Source organism: Eptesicus fuscus, chromosome 22, assembly GCF_027574615.1.
Source record: "Eptesicus fuscus isolate TK198812 chromosome 22, DD_ASM_mEF_20220401, whole genome shotgun sequence".
Classification (NCBI taxonomy): domain Eukaryota; kingdom Metazoa; phylum Chordata; class Mammalia; order Chiroptera; family Vespertilionidae; genus Eptesicus; species Eptesicus fuscus.
Window position 1 is genome coordinate 36,545,799 of NC_072494.1, and position 19,503 is coordinate 36,565,301.

Consider the following 19,503-nt stretch of genomic DNA (forward strand, 5'->3'; position numbering starts at 1 on the left):
CCAGGAGAAGGGGTCGGGGCGAGGAGAAGGGGTCGGGGCCAGGAGAAGGGGTCGGGGCGAGGAGAAGGGGTCGGGGCCAGGAGAAGGGGACGGGGCGAGGAGAAGGGGACGGGGCCAGGAGAAGGGGTCGGGGCCAGGAGAAGGGGTCGGGGCCAGGAGAAGGGAGGGGACGGAGAAGATGACAGGTGACAGGTGGAGGACTGTGGGGGAGGGTGGACGGCGGGCAGGTTGCTCTCACAGCCGGGCGTGGGGAGGGCTGGGCTTGCTAAATGGAAAAGGACTGTCCCAGGAGCAGCTTCCTGGGGTCCTCTGCAGAAATGCTCACACGGGAAGGCGTGTGGCTTACAGTGCGGGACACGCAGTCACCTGGACTCAGGTGGCTCTGGCCTAGCGCGTTTTGTCTGGTCCCCGTGGGTGGCCCCCACATTAGGGGACGCTTGCCTCACCTTTCTGAGAGGCTGCAGAGACACCGTATGTGCTCCTGGGAGCACCCAGTGCAGGTTAGCCTCCCGTCCGGACTGTCCTGCTCCTGCAGGAGGCTCCCCCACCCTCCCCCACAGCCCCCCTCCCCCACGGTCCTCCACCTGTCACCTGTTGCCTTCTCCCCATCCCCTCCTCCTAACCCCGGGGACACAAGGCCTCCCCATGCCCCATGCCCTGAGAGGGAGGCCGCGTTCTCCGCCTCACGGACTTCCTGGGCTGCCTGTCCCCAGAAGCCCCGGCACCACCTCCTCATGTCGCCCCCTGTTCTCCTAGGATCTGCTTCCCAGTGCAGGTGAACCGGCTGCCCCGGGAGACGCTGCTGTGCGCCACGCTCTACGCTCTGCCCACCCCCCCACCCGGGAGCTCCTCCGAGGCCGTGAAGCAGCGGCGGGTGCCTGAGGCCCTGGGCTGGGTCACTACCCCTCTCTTCAACTTCAGGCAGTATGTGAGCCCCAGGGAGTGGCTTCTTGGCCTTGGGAGGGAAGGAGGGGAGTAGGGAGGGGGCCATTGCCTGTCGGGGGTGTTGGCCACGAGGGGCTCACGGGCAGAGTCCAGAGGGTCCCAGTCCTGGTGGGAGGGACCGAGGCACAGGACGAGTGACCAGCCACTGGGCGGGACTGGTGGCACAGGACTTTTGGGGAGGGGCATGGAAATGCAATGCTTGGCTCCCATGCCTTGTCCTTGAAGGACCTTAAAGGTCATCTAGTTCAGTGCTCTGCCCCCAGGTCACCCGTACCCCAGGGTGTGGTTAGCTCAGAAAGGCCTCCGGGGAGGGGGCACTCTCCTGGGACTTGGAGGAAGGAAAGGCTGAGGTCCAGGGGGAGAAAGAGAGGATTTGGGTAGTGGCCTCAAGCCGAAAAGGCCGATCTTTGGAAGGGAGAGCCGGAGGAGAACCATGTCCTTAGCCACTGGGATTGTGGGCTCATCCCCACTTCCATCCTCCTCAGTGTCCTGACCTGTGGCCGGAAGCTCCTGGGCTTATGGCCAGCAACGCAGGAAAACGCCAGTGCCCGCTGGAGCACACCTAATTTCCACCAGCCCGACAGCGTCATCCTGCAGGTGAGAGCCAGCCCCACCCGCAGCCTCACACCAGAGTCAGCTCCAAGTTCTCCCTCGAGTGTGGGCGGGGATGGAGGAGAAAGTGCTGGAACTTTGGGCGTGGGATGGTGATGTGGCTGAGCAACTGGATGGATGTGGTTGGACTCGGGGTGGGAGGGTGAGTTCTATGGAATCTAGGTCCCATCTCCTGGAGGTTAATGTTGATTTCAAGGAGCCGGAAGGCAGGGTCTGAGACCCTCCCACCCACGCTCAACTCCTCGGAGTCTCTTGTATTAAACCCTAAGTGTGATGAAGCCTTAGCTGTCCCCTCTTGGGGCCTGAGGGAAGCCCACAAACTCATGGGGACAGGAAGAGCTGGTCAGGACCCAGGTCTGGTTACTAGTTTCCGGCTCCCCCTCTGGTCATGCGATACCAAAGTGGGCATGAACGAGATAGAATGGTAGGGAATGGAAGCTTCAGGAGGCAGGCGTTTTTGTCTGTCTTATTTACTCCTCCATGCCCAGGGCATAGGACAGTGCCTGGCACATAGCAGGGTTCAGTAAACATTTGCTGAATGAGGTAACATAGAACTCTATTGAGAACTGACTCACTCAGCTCCAGCATCCGTTTAGGAGGACACTCATCTGGCCCCATAGAGCAGGGACCCAGGATCCCAGGATCCCAGGCTTGAGAGTGGGTCAGGCCCTCCCCTCCGATGTGTCTGACTCTGGTCAGACAGTGCCCTCCAGGGCCACACTAAGGCTCCCACCCTGGGCTTCGAGGCTCCTAGTGGCTCATCCTGGTGACACTTCTGAGTTCTGGGCTGAGGCTGGTCCCTCCCCTAGATGCAGCCCAGCCCAGCCTTTCCTCACCTGCCCATTTTTATTTCTCTCTTCATTTCCTTCTTTTATTTTGCTGAAAGGGACTTGAGAGAGCACCAGGTTGAACAGGGTTATTTTATAAACAAAGAACCTGAGGGTGAGCGAGCGAGGGAGGGAGGGGGGCAGGACACCGGTGTGTGAGAGAGGAGCTGGAGACCCGAGGAGGCACCCCCTCTCACCTGCCTCTCTCTCCTCTCTCCTTGCTTCGCTGCTGCCACCCCCCAGATCGACTTCCCCACCTCGGCCTTTGACATCAAGTTCACCAGCCCCTCTGGAGACAAGTTCAGCCCCTGCTATGAGTTTGGCAGCCTTCGGGAGGAAGACCAGCGCGCGCTTAAAAACATCATGCAGAAGGAGTCCCTGTACTGGTGAGGCCCAGGGCACCCCCACCGTGCCGCAGGCCCCCCCAAGTCTGTCACATCCTGTCTGACCTCTCGCCTCCCAGCTCCCTGTCCTTGTCCTGCTTTGGGAGTAGAGGAGGGATAGGGTGGGCATTACCACCTGGGCAGGAAGTGGTGGGGAGAGGGCTCTGCTGAGGGCAGCCCCAGGCCTTTTGGACTCTAGGCAAAGTGGAGCGGTCAGGGTCAGGGTCAGGAGCATGGAAATGCCCATCCCCACGCTGGGAAGTCGGCCCGGACTCGGCTTGCCACGAGGACCAGCGCTCTGCCCCACACTGCAGATAAGCTGTCTACTGCGTACGGTGACTGCCCCCCTGCCCCCACCTCCTGTCCCTGCTGTACCCACGGTCTGGCCCTGTCACTTTCCAAAAAGGATCAGGTGTCAAGGCAAACTGGCAGCTCTCAGGGGGAAGCGGGTCCAAGCTGATCTCATCCTGGGGCCACTTCTCTCACCAGGATCGGAGAAGGGGGAGGAGTCAGGACCCGGAGGAGCTGGTGGGGTGCCTGCCCTCTCTGCACCTCTCGGGCTCCTGCACTGCCCTGTGCATGTTGTGGGAGGGAAAACAGACAGAGACCAGATCATCTCTCTCCTTCCTGTCCCCCACCCCCCCCCCCCCGCCCCGCCCCCAGTGCAGCCAGAGTAGCTGAGTGGCTGCAGACCTCCCCTCCCCCACTCCTCTGCTGGACCCCTGGCTTCATTAGTCCCCCAGCTCCTTTCTCCCATTAGACACCTGATCTCAGGCAAGACCTAATTAGCTGTAGGTCCCGTAAAACCTCCAGCTGGCCCCAGAAAGCCCCAGGGTGCCTCTGAGCTGCCAAACCCTGCCATGTGGGGACCACCGCCCTCTGGCGGCTCTACTTGGGAGTGGCGCCCCACAGGGCATCCTTAGGAGGAGGAGCGCATTCACATTCCCTGCCTTTGGCCCTGCATTCAGCCTCGGGTCTGAGATGTCCAGAGTCAGCAGCAAAGAGGAGACTTGGGCCCTGGTTCCCTTACACATTGCAGTCACCTAGCATCGTTTAAAAATACCAATGTCACTTCCCCAGACATTCCGAGTTCGTTGGTAAGGGCCGTGGCCCGGGCAGGAGGGTTGTACAAAGCTCCTCGGGTGACTGTCATGGGCCGCAGAACTGGGGAAGCACAGAGTTGGAGGGTGCGTAGCATTTCCTTGGAGAGCAAGGACCCTACCCTCCGCTGACTGTTCTCTCTCACCTCCCCCTGCTGCCCGCACCCCCAGGCTCGCTGATGCTGACAAGAAGCGCCTGTGGGAGAAGCGGTATTATTGCCACTCGGAGGTGAGCTCGCTTCCCCTGGTGCTGGCCAGCGCCCCCAGCTGGGAGTGGGCTTGCCTGCCCGACATCTATGCCCTCCTGAAGCAGTGGACCCACATGAACCACCAGGATGCCCTGGGGCTCCTGCATGCCACGTGAGTTGTAAACCCACCGCCCCGGTAAAGCCAGGGCGTGGCACTGCCCCCCTCTGCCCTGAGCCGGCCCTGGAGAAATTGGTAACATGGGGTTGAAATTCAGGGCTTCCCCATTCTCCTTTTCCGCTTTGTCTTTGCCTCATTTCCTCCCAATGTTATGGTAAGAACATTTCTCAAACATATAACAAAAAATGGACATTTTACAGTGAACATCCATCTACCCACCACCTGGATTCTAACCACTAGCATTTTTTCTATCTGCTATATTGTATGTATATCCATCCATCCATCAGTCCATCTTAAGGTTTACATTTTGATGTAAATTGCAGGCATCATAACACCCTCCTAAATCCCTTGGCATGAAGATCACTGACCCGCTCAATGTTTGTTTATTTCTTTTGAGGCAGAATTTACACGTAAGGGAATGTACCAGCCTCACCTGCGCAATTGCTGAGTTTGGTCAAGTGCACACACCCGTGCAGCCCAGACCTTTGCATTTAGTTCCACTTTAACAGTCCCCTCTTCCCTCTTCCCTCTGAAGGGTTCTCTGGGGCCACAAGGTTCCCAGTCTCAGACCGCTGGGCTGCCTCTCTCAGAGGGTACCCAGTTATCTTGGCTTCTTTCTCACCTTTTCGGAAATCGCTCCATCCTGTCTTGCCCTCAGGACTTTTTGAGGCAAAGGCTTTGGTCTGCTAAACTAATTCTGCCAAGGTGTACAGGCTCATAGGAAATTCCATGACTGTCTGTCATTCACCTGGAAGATCCGCACTAACAGATGGTACCAAGACACAGTAGTTCCCGGCTGGCACGGCTCAGTGGTTGAGTGTTGGCCTATGAATCAGGAGGTCGCAGTTCGATTCCCGGTCAGGGCACATGCCAGGGTTGTAGGCTCGAATCCCAGTGTGGGGGCATGAGGCAGCCGATCAATGATTCTCTCTCATCATTGATGTTTCTCCCTCTCTCTCCCTCTCCCTTCCTCTCTGACACCAATGGAAAAAAAAATTTTTTTTAAAGATACAGTAATTCTTTAACCCTTTGCACTCACTTGCTTTTTTCTCGATTCCTTTATTCTACTCGGGATTTAATTTTTTAAATACCCCAGATTTTACAAAGCGCAGCAGTAGAATAAAAAACTGGAGTTTCTTTTCATACAAACTTATTTATTTGGATTTTTTTTATATTTCAAATTATTGATACATTCAAAGAGTAATTTTAGTCTCGACATCTGAGTGCAAAAGGTTAACCCTCATGAGGGCTCTTTGATGATGGGGATTTCTGGCACAGTGGAGTCAGGAAAAGGTCCCTGGGAGTGGGATTGAGGACTGTGTCTGTTTTCTTTAAGTCATACCAGGAAGGAGCATGACATCCCTTCTGTTCATCCATGGCCTTGAGTCCGGCTCTGACCGGGGGCAGGACCATTCTTGAGGTTTCTATCCAGAGAAGGCGCTAAGGATTCTTTTAAGGGCTTTGGCGGAGTCGGGGGGTGGGGGGCGGGGGACATTGCCTTGTCTCCGCCCGCACCTCTGAAGCTCAGATGAGAACGTGCGGGCCCGCTGCGGTGCCTCGGAGCCTGCGGCTTGGTGGTCAGGCGCTGGGCTCTGTCTCACAGCTTCCCGGACCAGGAGGTGCGGCGCATGGCGGTGCAGTGGATCGGCTCGCTGTCGGATGCCGAGCTGCTCGACTACCTGCCCCAGCTGGTGCAGGTGGGTGGAATGCCTGCCCTCCGGTTCTGGGGCCCCACCCCCGAGCCCCCATGTGGTCTGCATGCTGCCCCTTAGGACCCGGTGGAGATGGTGGTCGGTGTAGGTGACTGGCAGTCCCTGTAGCCTCGTCCTCCCTCCCAAACAGGCCCTGAAGTACGAGTGCTACCTGGACAGCCCCTTGGTGCGCTTCCTGCTGAAACGGGCCGTCTCTGACTTGAGAGTGACTCACTACTTCTTCTGGTAAAGCCGCCTGCAGAAGGGGCAGAGACGCGGGTCTTTTCCGCGGGATGTTCCACTCCCAGGCGCAGGGGGGCAGCCGAGCCTCCTGGGTTCCTCATGTTGCTTCGGGCCCTTAGGCTCAGGGGGTCTCGGTCCACGGCCATGAAGCACAGGGAGGACCTTCCCTGGCCCTCCTCCCACGCACACACGGCAAAAAGAAAGCAGAAGCAGCCTGGCCGGTGTGGCTCAATGGTTGATTCTTGACCCATGAACCAGGAGGTCACGGTTTGATTCCTGGTCAGGGCACATGCCCAGGTTTTGGGCTGAATCCCCAGTGTGGGGTGTACAGGAGGCAGCCAATCAATGATTTTTTTCTCCCTCTCCTTCCCTCTCTGAAATCAATAAAAATATTTAAAAAAAAAAAAAAAAAGAAAGAAAGAAAGGAGAAGCAGATGTGAGGGACCGTGAGCTCTACTTTAAGGCCGAGTGGGCCTAGGCTGGGCTACGGTGGCAATTCCGTGTGAGCTGTGCATGCAGAGCTATTTTCCCTCCCAAGTTTGGGGTGGGTTTTCCAGAACTGGAGTGGGGTCTGACTCCCCCGCTTTGCCTGTGATCCTTTGATGGCCTGACCCCCACTCCTTTGCCTGCAGGTTGCTGAAGGACGGCCTCAAGGACTCCCAGTTCAGCATCCGTTACCAGTACCTGCTGGCAGCCTTGTTGTGCTGCTGCGGCAAGGGGCTGAGGGAGGAGTTTAACCGCCAGTGCTGGCTCGTCAACACCCTGGCCAAGCTGGCCCAGCAGGTCCGGGAGGCCACGCCATCTGCACGGCAGGTGAGTGGGGCGAGGCTGCTTCTACCATTTCCGGTTGGTCCGGGCCTTCTGCAGCCAGTCGTGAGCTTCTCAGGCCTCCTACCCAGCAGGATGGCACCTGACCTCTGATTTAGGGGACGAAGGACGTGACTCTCCCTAAGGTACAGGTCACACACTGACAGTCCCGAGCTGGATAAAGCCCACGCATATGCTTTGTTTGGCCTGCAAAGTATCGCAATTTTTATTGAACGCTTTGCCTTAAAGGCTAAGCACAGGTGTGTAAGTTGTTCGCTGCACAAGGGCACCCAGGCAGAGGGGGCAGGTGAGGGCTGGGATCCAGTCAGACTTTGTTCACTGGGCTGCGAGCCACGGCTCAAGGCTGCTGCCACTCAGAGAGGACACCTTTATCTGTTTGCACAAACGTGCTGTATTAGGCCAGCTGCGTGCCTGCTGCTAACATTAGACAACGGAGAGATTATAAAGTCCAAATTGTTAGCTTTTCTTTATATATAAATTTCTTTTTATTGATTTCAGAGAGGAAGGGAGAGAGAGAGAGAGAGAGAGAAAATATCAATGATGAGAGAGAATTATCTATCAGCTGGGCGCCCCGACCGGGAATTGAACCATGACCTCCTGATTCATAGGTCAATGCTCAACCACTGAGATACATCAGCCGGGCCACATTGTTAGCTTTTCTTGGCCACAGTCTGAGCAGCCTCTCCCCCTTGACCCGCAGCCTGGCCTCTGGGTGCCCTGGGGCCTGCTGTGGGCTGCTCTGTCATCATGCAGCCGCTTCCCAGGCTGGGTATGGAGGGTGGTCTTCCTTCTCCACGGTCTCCCCGAGGTTGTCCCTGTTTCTCAGGGGGCTGTTTCATACCAGTTCCTGCTGGGTGCCTGCCCTGGGGAGAGGCTTGGTTCTGAGTGGAGCTTATGGGCCCCTCCCCTCACCCCTCCTCCTGTCCCTCTCAGGGGATCCTCCGCACGGGCCTGGAAGAGGTAAAACAGTTCTTTGCCCTCAATGGCTCCTGCCGCCTGCCCCTCAGCCCCAGTCTTCTGGTAAAGGGCATCGTGCCCAGGGTGAGTGACCAGTGGGTTTGGGGCTCTCAGAGTGGGGAGGGCTCAGTGGAGGTGAGGTCCTTGCAGACCTGGTCATTGAGAAAAGTGAGGAAGAAAGGCACATTTGGGGTCTCTCCCCAACCCTAACGCATAGGGACTTTTGCCCAACAGCTGTGCCGGGTGGAGGATCGGGGTGGGGCTGGGTAAGTGTCCCGTGATGTTGGGTTGAAGCCGGCTGGGGAAGCTGTCATCTGTTATTTATGAACATTGTCTGCTCCTGGCACTGCTCCGAGTGCTTCAGGCTGGTCATCACATTTCATCCTCACGACTCTCATGAAGTCGCTCCTGTTGGGAGCCCATTTCACAGAGCAGTAAACTGAGGTACAGAGGGGACACATGACTAACCAGAAGTCACACTAGTAAGTTGTGTGCAGAATGAACTAAAGCGATGAGAGATCAGGGGCTCGAGCTGAGCTCAGAACAAGCTGAATAGGTTTGGGCAGTCAGGAAGGAAGGGATGGGGATCCTGAGGAAATCGGGAAGAAACCATGAGCAGGTGGACTGGAAGCAGCTGGACCCAAGTAGACAGGCCGTTTTCCTTCCTGGGTGGGGACCACCCTGACCTCGTCACTACCCTCTGCTGTGGCAGGACTGTTCCTACTTCAACTCCAATGCCGTCCCCCTCAAGCTCTCCTTCCAGAATGTGGATCCGCTGGGGGAGAACATCAGAGTCATCTTCAAGGTGAGGACTTTCCCTCCGGCCTGGTGGGAGGGAGGTGGTAGAGGGGAGGGGAGGAGGGAGCCCACGGGTGGCAGAAGCCGCCCCAGGCCAGTTCTCTTTCTGCTACTCCATGCTATGATTTTATTTTACTTAGTTATTTTTTAAATTGGTCTTATTTATTTATTTTTTTTAAGTATATTGTTGAAAGTATTACATAGGTCCTCCTTTTCCTCCCCATTAACCTCTTCCAGCCCACTCCCATCCCCCGCCCCCCCCCCCATGCTGTAATTTAATATATAAAAGACCATCAGGTGAAAGGGAAATAGACTGATTCTGCATGGCCCCAGGGGGTGGGACATGTTGGGAGACAAGTGACAGCTCAGTATTCAGAAGCCCTTTCTAGGAGGCAGAGTGACCCCACAATGGATGGAGAAGGCAGTGATCTGCTTGTCCCTGGGGATAGTCAAGCATGAATGGCTACGTGGCAGTGATATCGAAAAGAGATTAATATGTTCGGTGCCGGTTGGACTAGTTCAATGATGGCGAACCTATGACACACGTGTCAGCACTGATACACGTAGCCATTTCTGATGACATGCAGCCGCTGAGGCGGCCGCATGCCGAGGATGAAACATTTGCTGCTCCTGAGGATGAAACATTTGCGAAATAATGTTTTTTCCTCAAAGTGACACACTACCTGAGTTATGTGTGTCACTTTGCTCAGTTATGCTCAGTTTTTTGGCGAAGTTTGACACACCAAGCTCAAAAGGTTGCCCATCACTGGACTAGTTGAACCATAGGCCCTCTAACTGATACATCCATGCTTTGGAGAAGTGAATGATAGTTTCAAGGCATGTAATCTAGTGGAGGAGATGAAATGTACATATATGATTTGGTAATATATATATATATATATATATACACACACACACACACACACACACGTAGGGGTGGGCAAAAGTACGCTTACAGTTGTGAGTACACAAAACAGTTTATTCTTGTATTATTATTTATTACTAGAGGCCCAGTGCATGATTGAATCATGCACGTGTAGGGGGGGGAGCTGGGTGCCTGTCCGCTGGTGCACCAGGCCTTTCAGAAGCCTCCCGTCGGTGATACATCCATGCTTTGGAGAAGTGAATGATAGTTTCAAGGCATGTAATCTAGTGGAGGAGATGAAATGTACATATATGATTTGGTAATATATATATATATATGTACACACACACACACACGTAGGGGTGGGCAAAGTACGCCTTCAGTTGTGAGTACACAAAACAGTTTATTCTTGTATTATTATTTATTACTAGAGGCCCAGTGCCTCCCGCGTGGTGAAGGCTTCTGAAAGGCCTGGTGCCTGAGCGGACAGGCACCCAGCTCCCCCGCTTTTGATGGTCCGCAGTGGGACATGAGCTCGCTGCCCCAGAGGCCCCTTCTGTGCTGCTGGCGACGGGAGCTCAGCGTCCCGCTGGCCCAATCGGCCACCCCGGCCACCCCAAGTCCCGCCCCCCGCGCCTCCTGGCCAATTGCGGGCATAGCGAAGGTACGGTCAATTTGCATATTTGTCTATTATTAGGTAGGATTCTATTATTTTCCTTACAAACAACTATAAACCTACTTTTCCAGATAGATAGATAGATAGATGATAGATAGATAGATAGATAGATAGAATGTTTGTGTGTAAGTTCTGAATCCAAGGTATAAACATTCAAGTTTTACAAAGGCTTGATGCTCAGGAGGGCTGCATGAAGGAGGAGAACCTGACTTCAGTTCGATGGGAATGTGGGGTTGGGGAAGAGCCGGCACAACACCTGCCCATCTCTGGTGGTTTGACTTGGTATGAGCTGAGTGGGCAGGCCCTCCCTGTCACAGTGGCTGGATCCTCCTGGGAGACCTGGGAACCACGGGAGGCGGTGGAGGTGGCTCTGGTCATCACTCTCTCCCTCCCTCCCTCCAGTGTGGGGATGACCTTCGTCAGGACATGCTCACCCTGCAGATGATCCGCATCATGAACAAGATCTGGGTCCAGGAGGGGCTGGACATGCGCATGGTGATTTTCCGCTGCTTCTCCACCGGAAGGGGGAGAGGTCAGTTGGCAGTGGGCGGGGCTGTGAACAGGTGGAGGGTAGGGTCGGGGGTGCCCTTTGCTTACTGTCCTTTTTCCTATTCCCGACACCAACTGTGTGCCCCTCAGGAAACATGGAGAGGGCAAGATGATTTCATCAGAAGCTGTGGAGTGGCATAGAAAAGAAGGCGGGGGATAGAGACTTACAAAACAAACAGAGCAACCAAACGTACTCTATAGACTCCGGATCCTGATTCAACCAAACCAACTGTAAAAAGAGATTTTTGAGACAAGTGGGAAAAATATGTACATGGATTGGGTCAGGCGAGATTAGATTAGATGAGATTAAAGCATGATTGTTGATTTTTGGATGAGATAATGGCATGGTGGTTTTATCTTTGTTAGTCGTACTTTATTTTTTTTATTTTTATTTTTTAATATGTTTTATTGATTTTTTACAGAGAGGAAGGGAGAAGGATAGAGAGCTAGAAACATCGATGAGAGAGAAACATGGATCAGCTGCCTCCTGCACACCCCCCACTGGGGATGTGCCCGCAATCAAGGTACATGCCCTTGACCGGAATCAAACCTGGGACCCTTCAGTCCGCAGGCTGTCGCTCTATCCACTGAGCCAAACCGGTTTCGGCTGTTAGTCGTACTTTAAACATTTAAGAGTGGCCCTAGCTGGTTTGGCTCAGTGGATAGAACATTGGCCTGTAGACTGAAGGGTCCCAGGTTCAATTCTGGTCAAGGGCACATGCCTGGGGTTGTGGGCTTGATCCCCAGTAGGGGGCGTACAGGAGGCAGCCAATCAATGATTCTCTCATCATTGATGTTTCTCTCTCTCTCTCCCTCTCCCTTTCTCTCTGAAATCAAAAAAATAAAATGAAAATTTAAGTGTGAAACAACATGTCTGGGATTTGGCCAGCCCTAACCAGTTTGGCTCAGTGGATAAAGCGTCAGCCTGCAGACTCAAGGGTCCCAGGTTCGATTCCGGTCAAGGGCATGTACCTTGGTTGCGGGCACATCCCCAGTAGGGAGTGTGCAGGAGGCAGCTGATCGATGTTTCTCTCTCATCGATGTTTCTAACTCTATCCCTCTCTCTTCCTCTCTGTAAAAAATCAATAAAATATATTTTAAAAATAAAAAATAAATAAAATACTCTGGCCATGCCCTGACCAGTGTGGCTCAGTTGGTTGGGCATCATCCCATTCACCCAAAGGTTACTGGTTTGATTCCAGGTCAGGGGTCAGGGCACATGCCTGGGTTGTGGGCTTGATCTCCAGTTAGGGAGCATGCAGGAGGCATCTGATCAATGGTTCATTCTCACATAGATGTTTCTCTTTCTCTCCCCCTCTTCCTTCCTTTCTCTAAAGATCAATAAAAATATTTTTTAAAAATTCTCCAGCCCGGGGTAAGAAGCAGCAGTGTTGGATGAGTGAAATAGATTAAACAAGATTAGCAAAGTGCTGATAATTTTTTATAAATATTCTTTTTTTTAAATATATTTTTTATTGATTTTAGAGAGGAAGGGAGAGGGAAAGAGAAATAGAAACATCAATGATGAGAGAGAATCATTGATTGGCTGCCTCCTGCACGCCCCCCACTGGGAGATCCAGCCCACAACCTGAGCATGTTCCCTTGACCGGAATCGAACCTGGGACCCTTCAGTCCGCAGGCCGATGCTCTATCCACTGAGCCAAACTGGCTAGGGCTGTTGATAACTTTTGAAACTGGGTAGTGGTTCTGTGTGAATACATGATCCATTTCTTTATTCTTATATGTATTTGAAAATTTCCAGAGTAAAAATAAAAAACAAAAAGGAGCAGCCGCTAAGAATTGGAGAGACCAGAGTCACAATGTGGAATGTGAGACCTGAGAGTGGCGTCCTGTCTGCCTTGATCTGCTCCCCTTATTATCAGACTTGGTCCAAATGCCCTACCGTGTAACTTACAGAGAAGCAGCCGGCCAAGCGCTCGTAGTTCTGCCCCGACAGTCCCTTCTCTCTGCTCTGGAGAGTGACCCGTGCCTCCCCCACAGGGATGGTGGAGATGATCCCTAATGCTGAGACCCTGCGCAAGATCCAGGTGGAGCACGGGGTGACCGGCTCCTTCAAGGACCGGCCTCTGGCCGACTGGCTGCAGAAGCACAACCCTGGGGAGGACGAGTACGAGAAGGTAGGACTGGGAGTGGCAGACGAGGCTGGGGTGGGGTGTGCCCGGCTCTGGCACATTGTTCTGTTACCACGAGAACTGCACATGCTCAGAGAAGAGGGGAGGAAAGAAAATACGCTTTCTGTGGTTGACTGGTACATGCAGATGTCTGGGTGCGGGTCAGATGATGGGTAAGCTGACAGAAAACCTCCTGGTGTTCAACTGGGAAACCTTCATCGCGTTCCCGTGGCAGATTGAATGATGGAGGAGGGGGCCAACTTTTGAGAACCTGCCTGTCTCTCTCCTCATCCTGGGTCCTGTTCAGTTCTTCTGTTGTGCCCTCCAAAGGGTTCAGTTCTTTGTAGAACAAGAGTTAGTTGGGCAAATGCGGATTCAGTCGGGCTGTGCCCCCTGGATCCCTTCCAAGGCAGCTTGGTATCCCCCCCTCCCTCTCCCTTCCCTCCTCCCAGGCCGTGGAGAACTTCATCTATTCCTGTGCCGGCTGCTGCGTGGCCACGTACGTCTTGGGCATCTGTGACCGACACAATGACAACATCATGCTGAAGACGACCGGCCACATGTTCCACATAGATTTTGGCCGCTTCCTGGGCCACGCCCAGATGTTTGGCAACATCAAGAGGTAAGTGGTCCTAAGTGGTGTCCTGAAAACAGGGCTGTGTGTGTACGGGGTGTGTGTGTGTGGGGGGGTCAGCAGTAATGGTTCTGAGCCAGGACATAAGCCCATGACTGCAGGAGCTGCACTGCAGAGGGGGGTCTTTGGACGGAGCAGCTTTGGAGGAGAGAAGACTGAGAAAGAGGTCAGGGCCTTGCAGAAGGCGGGGACCAGCCGTTCTCTCCCTGTTGAGGGCTGAGCAAAGGGAACTGAGCCCAAACTGCAGCAAAGGGAACACAGTTAGATATCCAGGAAGAAATCCTGCTAGCTCGCCGACAAGAAACCTATGAAGGATGTCTCGGGGACGTTTTAGGATTAAGGTAGAAAAAGGAAACAGAGCAAGCCCCATCTGCCCAGGTTTGCATAGGTGATGAGGGGGGAGGGGAACCACCCCCACTATACCCCCGAGGTGGGCTTCCTCCTCCATGTTGACCTTCTCCCTGTATGTTCCCCTTGGCCCAGGGACCGTGCCCCCTTTGTCTTCACCTCGGATATGGCGTATGTCATCAACGGGGGCGACAAGCCTTCCAGCCGCTTCCATGACTTTGTTGACCTTTGCTGCCAAGCCTACAACTTCATTCGAAAGCACACCCACCTCTTCCTCAACCTTCTGGGCCTGGTGAGGAGCTCCATCCCTTCCTGAACCCCTCCTCAAGGTTATCCCCCCAAAACCTTCCTTCTCTCCTTAAGACTACCCTCTCTCGCTTCAAAGGATTCTTGGAGATCTACTTTTCTGAGCTCTAGATAAAGGCAGGCAGGGCCCAGACCACCCGGGGCAATGGTGTCTGTGCAGGTGTCTGACTTCCTGCTCCAGCCAGTCCGATCTTTTTTTTTTTTTTTTCTTTTAACATATTTTTAAAATTTTATTGATTTGAGAAAGAGAGAGAGAGAAACATCCATTGGTTGTTTCACCCATTTATGCATTCATTGGTTGATTTTGTATGTGCCCTGACCACGGAGCAAACCTACACCCTGGAGTATCAGGACAGCTTTCTAACCAACTGAGTTACCCGGCCAGGGCAGCCCATCCATTCTTGTGGCCCTCCAGCCACTACCCACAGCCTCTGTCCACACCCTCTAGGACCCGCCTAGAAGGGTGAGAAGAAGATCCTGGCTATGGAAAGGCTTGCCTTTTGGTCTGGAAGAAGCAAGACTTCCTGGTTGATAGAGGCCCCCTCTCTCCTCCTTTCCTCTCCTTCTAGATGTTGTCCTGTGGGATCCCTGAGCTCTCAGACCTGGAGGACCTCAAGTATGTGTATGATGCCCTGAGGCCTCAGGACACAGAGGCCAATGCCACTACCTACTTTACTAGGTAATGCCCTGCATACAAAATGTGCTGCCCACACTGAGTAATTAATTTCCAGGCTGCCTGCTTGGGAGGAGCGGGGCTAGGGAAATGGGAAAGGCTTAGCTCAGGTGGCAGAGCCTAGTGGACAACGTGGGTCTGCTGTCCCAGCTTTGCCTCTGACTTGGGTAAATTGCTTCACATCTCTCAGACTATTGCCCGTCTGCACTTTGGTGCTGACCTCTGTTTATTTATTTTTATTATTCTTAAAAATATATTTTATTGATTTTTTTATAGAGGAAGGGAGAGGGATAGAGAGGTAGGAACATGGATGAGAGAGAAACATCGATCAGCTGCCTCCTGCACACCTCCTACTGGGGATGTGCCTGCAACCAAGGTACATGCCCTTGACTGGAATCAAACCTGGGACCTTTCAGTCCGCAGGCCGATGCTCTATCCACTGAGCCAAACCAGTTAGGGCTGACCTCTGTTTACAGAGGTATTGCAATCTGCTCGTACTTGCACCCTCACCAGGTCTTACTCAAAGAATTTGTTTACAGGGCAAGTATGAATTTTTAGCCCTCTGGATCAAAACCTTCCTTCTCCCTTATCAAAACATGAATTTCATGGTTTTATTTTCCCCTATTTGACAATGTTTTTAAGCACACTATATATGAAAGCAGGGAAGTATCTACAAATATCTACAGTTTTATCTGTGTAGATAATATTTTCATTTAATTATGGATGGACTCTTTAAAAAAAATTTTTTTTAATTGATTTCAGAGAGGGAAAAGGAGAGATAGAAACATCAATGATGAGAGAGAATCATTGATCAGCTGCCTCCTGCATGCCCAGGGGGATCGAGCTCAAAACCCAGGCTTGTGCCCTGCCTGGGAATTGAACCTTGACCTCCTAGTTCATAGGTCAATGCTCAACCACTGACCCACACCGGCCAGGCTAATTATGCACTCCTTTTTTTGGAACTTTGCAAACTACACTTTTTCTATTGGTGTAACACAGAACCTTTCCTGTGGATATTTCTCTTTTCTGTGTCCAGCGTGGCTAGAGAGTGGTCTGGTTCCTGAGTAGGGGCGGCTGGGGATTGAGAAAATGAAAGAAAGAGACAGACACAGAGATGGAAGGAAAAAGCTGGAGCTGGGTGGGAACACTGCCCTCTGATGGAGAGACAGGGACCCAGAGCCAATACAGTGTGTTTATTTTATACAGCAAAAAACAGGAAGTTTTACTAAAAGTCGAGACAAAGGAGATTATGTGCATTCTTGGGTGGGCCTGAGTCCTATTCATTCCTGGTGCTTGGCTGGATTTAGATAACGAAACCCACCCCCTGGCACCTGGGCTGAAGGTCAAGCTGACAACACTCCTGCCTTTTGGCAAAGCATGTTTCCAGGACGTGGCTTTACCAACGCCACTGGGTTCAGCTGACAATAATTAAAGAAATGCCCACGTGCCTTCCCAGGCGCTCTCTACACTTTCCTTTTATTTGTTTCTTTCGTTTTAGACCCTTTCCTTCTGAATTGAAATCTCTAGATTGAGCAGTGCTTGGTACTGAACCTTGAAATTCAGTTTGACAACAATATTTAGATATTTACATGGTGACCCCAGGTGGAATCCCTAATTCCTTCCTACCTTGGGTTACCTGTCTTTGGCTTAGGAGGGCAGCAGGGGGGGATAAGGCCCCCGGGCTCGCATGAATAAATTGCAGGTAGTTAACCGTGAGCCAGTCATGTGCTCTGTGAGGATATCACACCGGGAAAATGACTGGTGTGAGCCAAATGTTAGTCTCAGGTGTCAGGGGATATTCCCTGAGAGAACTCTGTCCAGGCAGAGGGGACGTTGGGTCCGTGGTGACACCAACGTCTCATCTTCTTGCACCAACAGGTTGATTGAGTCCAGCTTGGGCAGCGTCGCCACCAAGCTCAATTTTTTCATCCATAACCTGGCCCAGATGAAGTTCACGGGCTCAGACGACCAGTTGACCCTTTCCTTTGCCCCCCGCACGCACACTCTGCAGCGCTCTGGCCGCCTCAGCGACGTCTTTCTCTGCCGCCAGGAGAAGGTCTTCCACCCCAACAAGACCTACGTAAGCGTCTTCTCCAGTCCGATCCTCTCTCGCTCCCCAGTGTCCCCAGCTGACTGGGCTCTGTCTCTCCACATCCACACCGTGGGCACTGGAGTCACCGAGCATCCTGGGCTGGGAGCAGGCACAGACCACGGCCCTCTCCCTTGCTCACGTGGCCGGCCTGGAATCAGGGAGCCGGATTGGATGGTTCACTCCCTCTGAGACAAGGGTCTTGGGAACATGTGCAGGAAATGCTTGCTTTCAAGTTCCTGCATATGTACATAGGTATATATCCTCTTCGTCTCCATTGGAGATACTTTTGCCTTCTTCCTTCTGGAAAGTTATCCCCCCAACACACACACACACACACACACACACATCTCGGCTCCTTACCTCCCCGCTTCCTTGGGTGTGGAGGCTGTGGCAGGTGTTCTCTAAGACTTGAACCTTTGCAGATTTATGTGGTAAAGGTGATGCGAGAGAATTCTCATGAGGCCACTTACATCCAGCGGACGTTTGAGGAGTTCCAGGAGTTACACAATAAGCTGCGGCTGCTCTTCCCGTCTTCTCTCTTGCCCAGGTAGCTATCCCTTTTACTATCAGCCAGAGGGACACTGGGGAGGGAGAATGGATGGGGGATGGGTGGGACTGCAGGAGCTAGAAACTCTTTGAGTCGAGATCACCAGTAGGAGTTTGATAACAAGTGCTCCCCCTGCTGGCTGGCCAAGTTCTCCAGCCTTGAAAATAAGCCGGGGTCCACCTCCTGGAAGGTGAGCAAACTGGGTCTAAAGGTAGGGGGTTTACTAAATCTGAAGAGGTTTCAAGGTTTCTAATCTTTTTTTAACTTCTCACCTGAGGATATGTTTTTTTTGTTTGGTTTTATTGATTTTAGAGACAGAGGGAAGGAGAGAGGGAGGGAGGGAGAGAGAGAAACATCGATCGGTTGCCTCCCATATGCACCCTGACCAGGGGTCAAACATATGCACTTACCCAGGATCAAACCCGCAACCTGGGTATGTGCCCTGACTGGGAATTGAACCCATGACCCTTCGGGGTATGGAACAGCATTCCAACCAACTGAGCCACACTGGTCAGGGCAAGGCTTCAAATCTTTTAAAGAGTAAACGTATTTTTCAAATAGATACATAAAAGCTGGTGTCAGTGGAATATATGAAGCCTCAAAAAGAAGGAAATTCTGGCACATGCACAGGGGTGGGGAGGGTCCAGCCTGCAGGCCATGCAGGCCCTCAAAATCATTTGGTCCGGCCCTGCCAAGGCATGAGGGGTGAGCTAATTAAAAGTTTGACCAAATACAGCAGGCTAATTTTTAAGTTGATAATGTTGTATGGCCCTTGAATAATGTTATACATATCCAAATGGCCCTTGACAGTAGAAAGGTTCCCCATCCCTGTGCTACAATGTGGATGAACCTTGAGGACATTATGCTAACTGAACACCAGTCACAGAAACACAAATACTATGTGACATTCCACTTACATTAAGTACTTGGGATAGTAAAATTCATCGAGACAAAACGTAGAATGGTGGTTTCCCAGGTCTGGTGGGGAGGGGGAACATGGAGAGTTGTTTAATGGGTAGAATTTCAGTTTTGCAAGGTGAAGAGTTCTGGAGATAGACGTTAGTGATTGTTGCACTCGTGTGTGTGTGTGTTTGTGTGTGTGTGTGTACTTCATGCCCCTGAACATTATAGTTGCAAATGGTTAAGATGGTACATTTTGTTAAGTGTCTTTCACCACCAATTTTTTTTTTTTTAATGATTTTTACCTTGATGGGGTACACTGGGAGCTCCAAAGCCTCCGAGGCGCTTCTGGGGACCCATAGGACTCTCCCCAACAGTGTGACTTTCTTGTCTGGGGTTCTTGACACTGTGCGGGTGTGCCCTGGGCACAGACATGGGGAGCTGGAGTGGGTGGGGGTCGGGGTGGGGGTGGGGTCCCTGGGAAGGGAGGCTGGTAAGAAATGTGGGTCAGGTGACTGAAAATGCAAACGAAATGTGACAGAAGCCTGTTTCCCCATCTTACTTACCCACGCCCCGCCCTAGCTTCCCGACTCGCTTCCTGATTGGCCGCCCGAGGGGAGAGGCGGGGGCCGAGCGGCGGAGGGAGGAGCTGAACGGCTACATCTGGCACTTGATCCGCGCCACCCCAGAGGTGGCCGAGGTGGGTGGCGTGGCCTCTGGTCCCGGCTGTTGGGGCGCTGCTGAGGGGTGTGGGGGAGACTGCGGAAGGTGCGGAGCCCAAAGGCAGTCAGGAGGACACTGGCTCTTCTGGTCTGCCTGGCTCTGCAGAGGAGGAGGGGCGAGGTCGCGGCTCATCCGCAGGGTCAGGCACAGTAACCAGTGACAGCATGCAGCCACGCACGCAGTCAGATGCTCGCCCAAGGAAGGAACGGGTTCCCCAGGAAAAGAAGGTTTTTGAGCAGGCGGGGTGTGTAGCTGTTCCTGGGCCGCAGCTCTGTAGTTGCCAGCCAACGACCACTCCGAGATGATTT

General features: G+C 52.9%; 1 protein-coding gene across 2 annotated transcripts in view; it reads left to right on the forward strand.

Moving 5' to 3' along the window:
* Positions 1–19,503, forward strand: part of PIK3C2B (phosphatidylinositol-4-phosphate 3-kinase catalytic subunit type 2 beta) — a 44,044-nt gene that overhangs the window by 17,760 nt on the left and 6,781 nt on the right. The window contains exons 12-29 of one of the 2 annotated variants that reach the window (XM_054711554.1): positions 757–924; positions 1,431–1,542; positions 2,628–2,770; positions 4,039–4,096; positions 4,181–4,227; positions 5,837–5,930; positions 6,076–6,170; positions 6,800–6,980; positions 7,929–8,036; positions 8,665–8,757; positions 10,694–10,823; positions 12,842–12,978; positions 13,425–13,594; positions 14,090–14,246; positions 14,830–14,939; positions 16,812–17,013; positions 17,448–17,572; positions 19,055–19,172. In XM_054711554.1, coding sequence (XP_054567529.1) covers positions 757–924; positions 1,431–1,542; positions 2,628–2,770; positions 4,039–4,096; positions 4,181–4,227; positions 5,837–5,930; positions 6,076–6,170; positions 6,800–6,980; positions 7,929–8,036; positions 8,665–8,757; positions 10,694–10,823; positions 12,842–12,978; positions 13,425–13,594; positions 14,090–14,246; positions 14,830–14,939; positions 16,812–17,013; positions 17,448–17,572; positions 19,055–19,172 — 2,248 coding nt within the window. Of the gene's footprint in view, positions 1–756; positions 925–1,430; positions 1,543–2,627; positions 2,771–4,038; positions 4,228–5,836; positions 5,931–6,075; positions 6,171–6,799; positions 6,981–7,928; positions 8,037–8,664; positions 8,758–10,693; positions 10,824–12,841; positions 12,979–13,424; positions 13,595–14,089; positions 14,247–14,829; positions 14,940–16,811; positions 17,014–17,447; positions 17,573–19,054; positions 19,173–19,503 lie in introns of both variants that reach the window. The other variant, XM_008154216.3, reaches the window with a different exon arrangement.